Source organism: Bos indicus x Bos taurus, chromosome 23 (assembly GCF_003369695.1).
Source record: "Bos indicus x Bos taurus breed Angus x Brahman F1 hybrid chromosome 23, Bos_hybrid_MaternalHap_v2.0, whole genome shotgun sequence".
In the NCBI taxonomy this organism is placed as follows: Eukaryota; Metazoa; Chordata; class Mammalia; order Artiodactyla; family Bovidae; genus Bos; species Bos indicus x Bos taurus.
The window spans coordinates 18957212-18970273 of record NC_040098.1 but is presented as its reverse complement, the minus strand read 5'-3'; the positions used below and the strand labels follow the sequence as shown (position 1 = coordinate 18970273).

General features: G+C 39.2%; 1 protein-coding gene across 1 annotated transcript in view; it reads right to left on the bottom strand.

Annotated features, from left to right (window-relative positions):
* Positions 1 to 7768: 7768 nt before the first annotated feature.
* The window catches only part of CDC5L (cell division cycle 5 like), a 44151-nt gene continuing 38857 nt past the window's right edge, over positions 7769 to 13062 (bottom strand). The window contains exons 15-16 of the mRNA XM_027525383.1: positions 12599 to 12811; positions 7769 to 11857 (exon numbers count right to left, since the gene is read on the bottom strand). Coding sequence (XP_027381184.1) covers positions 11753 to 11857; positions 12599 to 12811 — 318 coding nt within the window. The 3' untranslated portion in view covers positions 7769 to 11752. The remainder of the gene's footprint in view (positions 11858 to 12598; positions 12812 to 13062) is intronic.

Sequence of the window (13062 nt, the reverse complement as noted above, 5' to 3'; positions counted from 1 at the left end):
GATTTGATGGTCCCTCAGTTATAAGCAACTCCTCCATTTAACCAGTAGATGGCATTTGGGCCCTGGCATGCTGAGCCAACCAGCTCAAATTTCAGACCACACTCCATGGGCCCTGACAGAGTCAGTTGGAATTTGGAAGAGGTATGCCACCACTTCCTTAACCAACCATAACCGCATGTCACTTCAGGACTGATTCCTATTAAAGGCAAGAACAAAATACTGGGTTGGCCCAAAAGTTCTTTCGGGTTTTTCCATAAGATACTATGGGAAAAAAGGAATGAATCTTTTGGTCAACCCAATACTTGATTAACCATCAAGGCAACAGTGGAAAATAAAACCAAACAGGTGACTAGGAAAATGAGTCCACCCAAGAGTCTAATAAGTCATGGGTCCCCTAGACTCATTCTCTAGTCCCATCCCATCCTCTTCTGAAAATGATGGCTTCTGCCAGGCTAAATGTCCCCAAAGCCCTCTAGTTTACTGCCTGTTTGTATCTGCAGGCTCATCACTGCTAAGATCCCCATCTCCCCTCCAAGCTCAATTCTCCAAAGTGCAATCAAAGGAAGTTCATCCATGGAGGTTCCGCCTAACCCACCAAGCAGAGAAACAGCTCACTCCTGCCAGACCAAAGCCGAGTCAAACATGGCTGCCACTCTCCTCCCCCACAATCTTACCAATCAATTCTGAACTTTGGGGGCAGACACTGAACACCTCTACAGAGGTTAACAACTTCTAGTCTAGATTTCTCAAGCAAGCAAGTGCTACACCTGGACAGGTTTTCTGCACTTCTCCTTCCTCAGGTAAAAGGTTTGAACCACAGAACTACAGTTAGCAAGCCTGACCATTTCTGTCTGAAGTTCTCTTTCGGGCTAATTGAATAACCATCACCCACATTTTTTTGGTTTTGTTTTTTAAATACATGTGTTTCGTTTTGGCTGTGCCGGGTCTTCGTTGATGTGCACGGACTTCTCTAGTTACAGACAGCGGGGGCTGCTCTTCACTGAGCTCGTGGGCTTCTCAGTGCAGTGGTTGCTCTTGTGGAGCGCAGGCTTCAGGACGTGGAGGCTTAGTTGCTCCATGGCATGTGGGATCTTCCCGGACCAGAGATCGAACCTATGTCCCCTGCATTGGCAGGCAGACTCCCAGCCACTGGACCACTGGGAAAGTCCACACCCACATATTTTCAACAGTTCTACTCTCAGTCAGATATTAAGTTTCTCTGCAACGGCTACTCTGGAAGCAGAAAGTAAATTATATGTTTGTTAGTTACTCAGTCGTGTCCGACTCTTTGTGACCCCATAGACTGTAGCCTGTCAGGCTCCTCTGTCCATGGAATTCTCCAGGCAAGAACAACTGAAGTGGGTTGCCATGCCCTTCTCCAGGGGGCATGATTAAAGATTAAAACTAAATGTTTAGTCTTCCAATAATCCATCATACACCTCCTAGAGGCAAGCCACATGCTTGGCTTTTAAAATCGGGTCCAGCTTCTGCTTTTTAACCACGTCATTACTGCACGACAATCTTTGAGTGCATTCAACGGAACATTCTCAGGGGGAGCGGGGTTGGGCAGAGACAGAACATCAAGTGATTTCTGGTAGAAAAGGATGAAAACTGCTTTTCCATGAATTTGATTTCAAAGGGTATCAGTACAAGATATACTCCCAAGACATAGAAAGAACCTCTAGAATTATTCATGAATCAAAAAGGTAGATTCAGCTCCTGCCAATGCAGGGCACATGGGTTTGACCCCTGGTTCAGGAAGATTTCACAGGCTGTGGGGCCACTGAACTTGTGCACCACGACTGAGCTGACGTGTCCTCAAGATCATGCTCTGCAGCAAGAGAAGCCACCACAGTGAGAAGCCAACGTACCACTAGACAGCAGCCCTGACTTGCCGCGACTAGAGAGAGCCCGCACGTAGCAACAAAGACCCAGCACAGCCAAAATAAATAAGTGAATATAATTTTTAAAAGGTAGATTCATGTGTTCCAATAAAATTTTATTTACAAAAACAGGTATGGGCCATAATCTGCTTTAAAAACAAGCCTCAAAGGATTAAACTGATCTGAAAGTATATTAACTATCTGCTAGAATAAAGGCCAAAATAAAGAAAGCAAAAGCCAGCAATATAACATTCAAAATGTATGCCATCCTTTGTAGTAGGTACTAGACCTACAAAGAATTGGAAAATGGCCTTCTAAGAGAAAAATCATTGAGTAGAAGTTGACCCAGAAATGACAAATGATGGAATTAGTAGATAAGGACATTTTGAAAGCTATTTATAGTAAACAATTACATACAGAATGGATGGACAAGGCCCTACTGTATAGACAGGAAACCGTATTCAGTGTCCTGAGATAAACCATAATGGAAAGGATTATAAAAAAGAATGTGTAACTGAGTCACTTTGCTGTACAGCAAAAATTAACACAACACTGTAAATCAATTATCCTTCAATGAAAAATAAAAATAATAAATTAATGATGCATCTCCCAACACGCAAAAAAGCTATTATAAATTTTTAATGGAGTATAAGCTACAAAAATATTGACTTACTATGCTGTACAGCTGAAACTAATATAGTAAATCAACTGTACTTCAATGAGAATCACATATATTAAAAATTTTTAAACTAAAAGCTATTATAGGGTACTCTTTCTGCCCCCTTCTTATGCCTATGTCAGAAGCTTTCTCTATCTCCTTTATACTTTAATAAAACTTTATAAAAAAATAAATAAATAAAAGCTATTATAAACATGCTCTTTATGCTAAAGAATGTAAAGGAAAATACAAATACTGTGAGAGAAAGGACATAAAGAACAAAATAAAACCACTAAAGACAAATGAAATATCTGAAATTAAAATTAACTGGAAAGGAATATTAATTAAAAAAAAATACTGCAGAAAAAAAATCAGTGAACTTGAAAAACAGCAATATGATTTATACAAGAGGAAGAACAGAGAAGAAAAGAAGTTTTTAAAAAGAACAGAACCTCAGTGATCTGTGGAGTACCAAGACGTCTGAGAGACATGCCTGCCACAACCAACATGTTGAAAACTACCCTAACTGTAAGGATGCTATGCTAAGTCACTTCAGTTGTTTCCGACTCTGTGTGACCCCATAGACGGCAGCCCACCAGGCTCCCCCGTCCCTGGGATTCTCCAGGCAAGAACACTGGAGTGGGTTGCCATTTCCTTCTCCAATGCATGAAAGTGAAAAGTGAAAGTGAAGTCGCTCAGTCATGTCCGACTCTTAGCGACCCCATGGACTGCAGCCTACCAGGCTCCTCCGTCCATGGAATTTTCCAAGCAAGAGGTACTGGAGTGGGGTGCCATTGCCTTCTCCAACTGTAAGGATAGAGAGGTTAAAGGCAAAAAGACAGGAAAAGACACACAATGACACAGTATCTGACAAAACAGGCTCCAGGACAACGCTGCCCCATATAAAGGACATTTCACAATGACAATTCAAGAGAGACAATTCAACAAGACATAATAATCCTAAATGTGAATGCAGAAAAAGGCAAAAACGGACGCAACTAAAAGGAGGCGCAAACCCACAATTATAGTTGCGATTTCAACATATCTCTCTCAGCAACTTGTAGAAGAAGTGGAGAGAAAAAAGCAATTAAGGATTTAGGAAACTTGAGCTCCACCGATGAATGCGACCTAACTGGCATTTATAGAACATTACAGCCTGCAGAATACACATTATTTTCAAGTGAACAGGGAACATTCACCCAGACCATGTGGTGGGCTATAAAACAAGCTTTAATAAATCTAAAAGGATTGAAATCATTCAGAGTATGTTCTCAAACCACAATGGAATTAAATTATAAATCAATAACAAAAGAATTAGAACAGTGCTTAGCAGTAGAAATATAATGCAAGCCACACATGTAATTTTAAATTTTCTACTAGCCACATTTTAAAAAGTAAAAACAGGTGGACTTAATTCTAATAATGTTTTATTTAAACCACTCTATCAAAAATATTCGCATTTCAACATGTAAGCAATATTTAAAAGTTGAGATAGTTTATATTTTTTCCATACTAAGTGTTCAAAATCCAGTAAGTTACTTAGAGCACAACTCAATTTAAACCAGGCACATCTCAAGTGCTCAAGTCACATTTGGCTAGTGGCTACCATACTCGACAGCACAACTCTACAGGGTAAGTTAACAAATATATTAGAGCTGGTATTACAATTTTTTAAAAAGACTTTTTTTAATGCAGACCATTTTTAAAGTCTTTTTAAAGTGAATTTGTTGCAGTATTGTTTCTGTTTAATGTTTTGGTTTTTGGCCATCAAGCATGTAGAATCTTAGCTCCCCGACCAGGAATCAAACCTGTACCCCCTACACTGGAAGGGCAAGTCTTAACCACCAGGGAAGACCCAGGGCTGGTAATTTTAATACCCATCTATAGTAAGTTATTGTCCACGGCATTCTCCAGGCAAGAATACTGGAGTGGCTTGCCATGCCCTCCTCCAGAGGATCTTCCCGACCCAGGGCTTGAAATCTGTCTTTCCTGGATTGGCAGGCGGGTTCTTTACCACTAGCACCACCTGGGAAGCCCCATAATGTTACTGTACGCCCCCATACCCAAAGGAAAAAAATCTTGCCTTGAAACAGACTTTTGAAACATTTCAGTTCAGTTCAGTTGCTCAGTCCTGTTCAACTCTTTGCAACCCCATGAATCGCAGCACATCAGGCCTCCCTGTCCATCACCAACTCCCGGAGTTCACTCAAACTCATGTCCATCGAGTCGGTGATGCCATCCAGCCATCTCATCCTCTGTCGTCCCCTTCTCCTCCTGCCCCCAATCCCTCCCAGCATCAGAGTCTTTTCCAATGAGTCAACTCTTCGCATGAGGTGGCCAAAGTATCAGAGTTTCAGCTTCAGCATCAGTCCTTCCAAAGAACACCCAGGGCTGATTTCCTTTAGGATGGACTGGTTGGATCTCCTTGCAATCCAAGGGACTCTCAAGAGTCTTCTCCAACACCACAGTTTAAAAGCATCAATTCTTCGGCATTTAGGCCTATCTTAACAATAGTAACACATCAATCATTGAGGTTGCCAATTTGTCTTTAAACTTTTACTGTCTCACTCACCCACTACCCCAGTGGGCAAAACGCCTCCCAATTTCAGCCGTCAATCTCAGATTGATCCACCATTCATTCCTTGAATACCTGGTTGGCTACTTTGGGGTTCTCCTGTTCTTAGGTCTGTCAGATGCCCCACTGCCTCCCTTTTATTTTCCCTGCACAGACACAAAGCAAACAGGTCATTTGCCTCCTGGTGGTTTAACTCCACCCACTCACAGTCTGGAGTCCATTGGGATAGCTTGTCATCTCGTCATATTGAAAGTGTTATCCAGAGGCTTGGGGCTGCTACATTTTTATGTGGAGAGTAAAACAATTCAAAAATATAAAAAATAATCCACCATTCCAGAATGTGATATTCTAAACACATGCATCTATTACCGATAAAAACAAAAATTTTAAGGATAGAGTATTGTCTGAACTCCTCTCTTGGCTTCATTTCCGGGTGCAAATGTAGAGTTCAGTTCAGTCGTGTCCAATTCTTTGTGACACCATGGACTGCAGCACACCAGGCTTCCCTGTCCACTACCAACTCCCAGAGCTTGCTCAAACTCAAGTCCATCGAGTCAGTGATGCCATCCAACCAACTCATCCTCTGTTGTCCCGTTCTCCTCCTGCCTTCAGGCCTGCCCCGGATCAGGGTCTTTATCAATGAGTCAGTTCTTCACATCAGGTGGCCAAAGTATTGGAGCTTCAGCTTCAGCATCAGTCCTTGTAATGAATTTTCAGGACTGATTTCCTTTAGGACTGACTTGTTTGATCTCCTTGGACTCTCAAGTCCTCTCCAACCACAGTTCAAAAGCATCAATTCTTCAGCACTCAGCTTTCTTTACGGTCCAACTATCACATCCATACATGACTACGGGAAAAACCATAGCTTTGACTAGATGAACCTTTGTTGGCAAAATAATGTCTCTGCTTTTTAATATGCTGTTTAGGTTTGCAAATGTGGAGTAAAGAGGACAAAAAAGGATGCAGGAGTGAAGGAGGAAGAAGAAGAAATCAAGGTAACACTTCGAACAAATACCCTAAACCCAAGGGGCCAGGCAGAGATAAAAATCTTGGATTCAAATCTAAAGATTATCCATCAGGGACACGAAGATGAAATAAAATAGCTCTGAATAGTGAAATAGGACACATACACGAGATTCCCCAGAGACATAAAGATGTTGTTAATGGAATTAAAAGTGGTTCAGACAACAGCTTCACTCTTTACTCAGCTGCTAAGATAAATACAGGCTTGAGTAGAAAAGCCTGAAAAACAATGGGCTATTGAGCCAGCTCCAAATCCACCCGTTTGCACTGAGTGTGACACTGGAGTTGCGGCCTATGAACACTCCTCCTTCAGCAGACGGCACCGGAGGGGCGCTGGAAGTGCAAGTGGCTTCACCCCGGTTCTGCTGCTTTTCCTCCTTGTTCCTAACATATCATTGTCAGCATGTGGCTTTCTTGCCAGCAGGAGGCTTCTTGGCCAGTGGCACACACTCTCCAGAATTCAGCCAGCCACTCAAGAGGCAGCCTCGCTCCAATCATCACAGGCATCCCAGCAAGTGACTTCCTAGCGAGTTTCCCCAACACCCTGCCTGCCATTTTAAACTGTGGCACTTCAAGCAAATTTCTCTACCCAGTGAGCCACACCACACTGTCTTCTGAATCTCAGCTTTGGGGGAGGAGGGAAAGGGCTCTTTCACAAGTCTGTTCCTTCCTCGGGGGCTCTCTCAGTCTACCAGTAATGGCTGCTCCCTACATCTGCTATTCAGGGATTCTTTAGAGATATCAGCCTCTCTTAGTGGGTAATCCCATTAGCTGTGCTGCAGGCTGTGTTCAGTCATGTCAACTCTTTGCAACCCCATGGACTGGAGCCTGCTAGGCTTCTCCATCCATGGGACGTTCTAGGCAAAAATACTGAAGTGGACAGCCCTTTCCTCCTCCAGGGGATATTCTCAACCCAGGGACTGAGCCCACGTCTCCTGCATTGGCAGGTGGATTCTTCACCACTGAGCCACCTGTAGTTAATAATTCTTCACATTGAATGTTCCCTGTTCAAATTATTGGTATTTCAAATTACTGGTATTTCCTTCTTCTGAATGATCCTGAACCTTAAATGATAACACAATCATCAGTAAAATTTACAAGAGGATGTAAATTCTTTTTCTTTTTTTTTGGAGGATATATATTTTTTAAATTGCTAAGAAAATTAAAACCAGGAAATTACAGCTCATTTAGGAAATTAAAGGAATCAGTGAGAAAGCACAAAATAGGATCACAGAACACCCAAGTCAGTAACTAACATAAAAGCAAATGGATTAGATTTCCTATTAAAATGCAGAGACTCTCCAAATGAGTTGAAATATAAAATCCAATAAGACACGTTGTTTAAGACACAACTAGAAATTATATGAAAGCTAAATATAAGAGGATAGGTAACAATTTATCAAGCAAATATAAGCAAAGAGGATAAATATTCTAATATCAAAGAAAGTAAAAGTCAAGACAAAAAGCTTAAGTAGGACACAAAGAATAACATTAGTAAGTCTTCCCTATGAATTGTACCTAACAGACACAGGTATTTATATACTAAGTAACAGTTATCAAAATACACAAAGCAAAAGCTAGACAAGACGAAACAGAGAAATAACTGTAATAGGAGACTCTAAGACAATATTATTAGTCCATGGTAGTTTATTAAAAAAATAAGAAAATGAAAATTGACTTAAAGTAGTTGAACAGATACACATTCACCTCTGTCACACACAAATTGAATAAACTTTCATTCAAGACACCCACAGAACACTCTTCAAAAATGCTAGGCCCCAAATCTCAATAAATTCTTTAAAAATGAAACCAAATAAGCCATATTTACTGTCAAGGTAAGTATTCTACAAGTAGCAAAAAAAAATTTTTTTTTTAAAAAAAAGGCAAATCACATAGAAATTTTAAAATACTCTTAGCTATTAAACCAAAACACAAAGATAAACTACTTAGAAAGCAAGACATGTTATTATAGCTGGGATGTGAACATACTTGAAATTGGAGATAAGGAAAAGCTTTGAACATATTCAACTGTATATAAACAAAAAAGTACCAGACTTAAAAAGTTACAGGGAAAAAAATCTAGAGCAAACAAAGGAAATAATAAACACAAAATGAGAAAATAATACATTTTAAAACAAAGTCATAATTGATAAACAAATCCAGTTTTCTTTTTTAAGAGAAAAAAGATACCTTTAGAAAGTCTAATCAAGGAAAAGAAAATGGTAGAACTAAGAAAAGATAAATTTCTTACAAGTATCAAGTTTAATAGAAAAGAGACTTTTTTATTCTCTATTAAAAGTATCGAATGTGTTAAATTTCAACAAAATGAAAAGTTTTCTGGGAAAGTATAAAATACTTAAATTTAGTAGATTAATAAATGCAAAAGAAGAAATACATTTTAAAACAAAAAACTTTTTTAATTTTAAAAACATACTAATAGCCACAAAAGAAACTGGAGTTATCAATAATTTATTTCCTAAAAAATGTCTGAACTCAAAAGTTTTATAAGCACAGTCCTTCAATTTTTCATGAAACAAATCACTCTCATGCTATAACGTAACAGCTTAATATACAGTAAAATATATACAGGTATCCTATTCACTTTATGGAGCTAGCAAAATGCCTAACTCAAAACCTAGACGCTAGCCCAAAAGCCCAAACTCTCATGTAAAAAGGCAATTTTCCTAAATAAAATATTAGCCAATCAAATTCTATAGTAGCAATAGGACAGTCACATTTTAGAAGAAATGGATTCTGAAGGACATCGCATATTTCAACGCTAGTCTTCCCAGGGAAACTAATGTAAAGATAGAGGATGCATGGTTGGCGAGTGATAGAGGATGCATGGTTGGCGAGTGTAAGTCTACAATCACTGCAGTGTAATTTTTTTTCTTTGAGACTGCTTTTTCTTATCTCACCATTATTTCTAATATTTCAAAGAGGGCTCTCACTCATAGTGGTGGTTTCTTTTGGGTCTTCATCACTTTCATTTCTGTGCCAAAGTTACTGAAACTTGAACATGCTTTTGATCACTAGTTTTAACACCACCACCAAATGATCGCATGTTTAAGAGAATACAATAAAAGTGAATGTTAAAACAGCCACCCAACATTGCCCTCAGAGATGTTGGTAAAGAATCCCAGGCATTATGGGACAGTAACGAAAGACACCGGCGCGTCTGCTTACTATGAACAGACAAGGCTGCACTGCTAAGGGCCAAAACCATGAGCAGCCGACAGAGCTGAACTGCCAGCTTCGAAATGATGCAATTCTTGGTCACTTTTTAGGGTACAAGTACGTGCATTACTTCAAATTTTGAGAACAAAGTAACTACTATTTGATCAGTTATTTTTAAACCATGTAACTCAAGCTCACCTAAGAAGTAAACTAATCTTTAAAAAAAAAAATCTTCTTTACTTAACTGACCTAAGTCCAGGAGTTCAAAGATGGTTAGAAAATCTATCAAAGCATCATCAACAAATCAAATGGAAAAAAAAAAAAAAAAAACTCAACTGTATGATCTTAAGAGATACCTAAAATGTGTATTTGACAAAATTTCAGAGCTATTTCTAATTCTTTAAAATCTAAAAAGTGGGTATTTCCTTTCTAAAGAAAATAATATCTGACTCAAAACAGCCAACCTAAAGGTAAAACACCATGGACATACCCATTAAAACCAGAAATATAATGTCTACCACCACCATCATCATGATTATTGAAAATTTCAGCCACCAAAACGTGCAATAAAAATTAGAACTATTAGAAGAAACATTATCATTATCCATAGAAGATGTCAAAATATTTCCTAAAACAAAACATGTGAAGTTCTTGAAAAAAGCACTAGAATATGAGGTGACTAAAAAAAGTCAAAGAAGTGACTAGATATGAAGAAAATACAAATATATTTATAAAGACTACAGAATCATTACTGCTCAAATTCTTCCAACCTGTCTCCATCAGGACTGGCCCCACCCTAGTTTGAGTCCCTATTGTTGTTTGCCTGGATTACTGCACCAGGCTCCTGTGTTTAACCAGCTTCCTTATCTCCAGCCTGGTGAGACATATCGTATACCCACAGAATAAACCTGATTGTGTCATTCCTTTGCATAGAATCTTCTCCTAGCTTCTCATCACAGAGTAAGATCCAAGTTCCTTACCACTGCCTCCTGAGTGGCCCTATCCAGCCAGGTATCCCATACAAATGCCATTGTTAACACTCAAGTCTCACTGTCTTCCTTTCTGCTCCTCAAACACACCAAAGGCGCTTTGTGCTGGCGCTTCACTCTGCTGGTATCGCTCTTCCCTGGAACCTCACAAAGATGGCTCCTTTTAAGATGCCAAATACAGCTAATTTGGTCTTCCTAGAGTAGCCCCTCAGTCACTGTGTCCCGTCACCCTATTTTAACTCTCTCCATTGAATCTAAAGTTCATGATTTGATACGTGCCCGTTTGGTACTTATTGCCATTAACGTCACCTCTGTGAGAGCAAGAACTTTGTCTTAATAACACGTCATCTCTAAAACTTAAATTTAAGTCCTGGTGTGTAAGAAGAGCTTTCTTCTTCCCTGCATTTTCACTGTCAGTCATTCTCAATAGACTGTAAACTCCACAAAACCGGAAGGCTGTCTATCTCCAGGACTCAGACACTGGCTAGACAGTTAACAATATCTGATGAATGAATCCCTCATCTGCTCCCTTTAATCCCTAGCAGTCTAAGATTAAGCAAACTTTTTTGGTGAGTCCAAGATATCACTGGTTTATTTTGAACTTGTAGCCAAATAATGATTTCATATGAATTATTAGTTAGATCTTTCTACCTCTACACACTCCCCAAACTCTACACTTGTGTGATTGACTTGTTAAGATAAACATTGAGCTTTAATAAAATTTGATAGTATGGTTGGAATTAATCTTTAAAATACCTTTGTCAAAAAAACTATTTACAAGACAATAACAAGTCAAGAAAAATTAAATCTTTTGAGTCCTAATCTAGTCCTATCTGTGTAAGTAGCTGGGCAGAGAAGAGACCTGCCGATAGTTATACTGGGGGAAAAAACAAAACTGAGGTATTAAGAAGTTAACCTTTCTTGTCAGTGTATAGAGAAATGATCATCCTATGCAAAAATGGTCAAAACTAATAAAGCCACAAAAGGACTGCCTCTTATGGATTTAAATTAAGACACTGGACTGCCATTTTTATTATCCAAGAGTTACTCCTTAATTATGACACACAGTATGTATCTGCTGCTTTGTGGGCACTCAAAGTATCTACTTCAAACAAAGGCTACATTCTCAATTGTTTATATTTTGTTTTTATTCAAGAGTTTACTCACAGGCAGCACTTTAAAATCAGGCTTTTAAAATTAAAGGTCAAAACTAAAAAAATTTGCAAATAAGACACTGCTAAAAGAATGATCGTCTTAATAATTTAAACCCTAAAATGTCCTGTGGAGTTAAAGTTTTTACACATAAATGCATAAGATTGGTATCATTTAAAATAAACAATCAAAAAACCACAGATGGTGGGCAAATTTGTCAATGAAGATAAACAGCAGTTTCAGCCTTCCAGGGTCTGAACACCAGCAATTAATTCAGCTTGTGAGAGAATATGCTTCAGAATTTGGCCTTTAAAGTCTCTTTTTCCAACAGCAAATCAGCATATCTATGCTGAAGTTCCTTTTCTCTTTCCTGCTGTCGCTGAACATCTTCTTTTAGACACTTGAAGAAATAAAAACATTAATTATTTCATAGGTAAGCGCACTGAAAATTAAAAATATCTTATGGTACTTTATAATCTTACAAACAGCTGAGTTAGGTCAACACTCTCAACAGTTAAGTATTCCCCAAAGAGAAATAAAAATAGCAACTACTTTTGCTAAAAAACCCAGTGCTGTGGCCACTCTTTGATTTGGTCATACATGTACCAGCATTTGTAAAATCTCTGCTATCTCAAATAAATAAGCCATCACTGTCCTATGAACATCCACCATGCACTTAAATAAGCCCTGGCTGCCATTTATCTGGGCATAGACTTTCATGCACATTTGGCAAATAAAGTTAAACCAAATCCGGCCAAAGGAATTTGATGCTTTGGGATGACTAGCTATATTATATTCTCAGCATTCTAAATTACAAAACAAAAAGACATCGGTTTAATTACCTCAGAGAGCTGTATGAATGGGATGCAATTAAGTTTTGGGGGGGAAATCATAGGGTTACTTATTTCATAGTGTTTCTACATGGAAAACAAAAAATTAGTAAAGGAAAAGCCTCTGTATCCACAATGGCCTGGCCTATCCATCTACACACAGGTCACTCTAGATAAGTCAAAAATTGTAGGCTTTCATTGAAAAAAAGCCAGACAATGTCACATGCAAACGATAGCCTCCACAGGCAGGAAAAGAGGGAAACCCTGATTATTCTTCAGAGCTAAGTAGGGCTGCAAGGCAATAATGGTACCTCTAGCCTCCGGGGAATAGCAAAATCTTCATGTTTCTTGAGTTCTTCAAAAGTGCGTAACTCCAAGTAAGCCTGCTCAATCTGGTCCCATAAGTCATTCAACTGTTTCATGAGCCCCATCGCGCGAGACTGGTAACCCCCAAGCAGAATTTTCATCTTCTTTTCCATCTTCGCGGCTCTCTTGGCTTCTGTTGTCATGTGGCCCCTGTTTATCTGGGGGCCAGGGGGAGATCGTATCATGAGAAAAGCAGGCTCAATAACAGGACAAAAACGGCACGACCGCTCATCTACTGCCTCAAAGCAAAAGGACAGCAGATGCGATCCCCATCTCATCACCTATGACATTTTTCACACAACCAGAGCAAAGCCACCTGGCCTTCCCAGGAGCTTGAAGGGCTACAGTCCATAGAGTTGCAAAGAGTCGGACATGACTGAAGCAACTTAGCATGCACACGGAGCAAAGA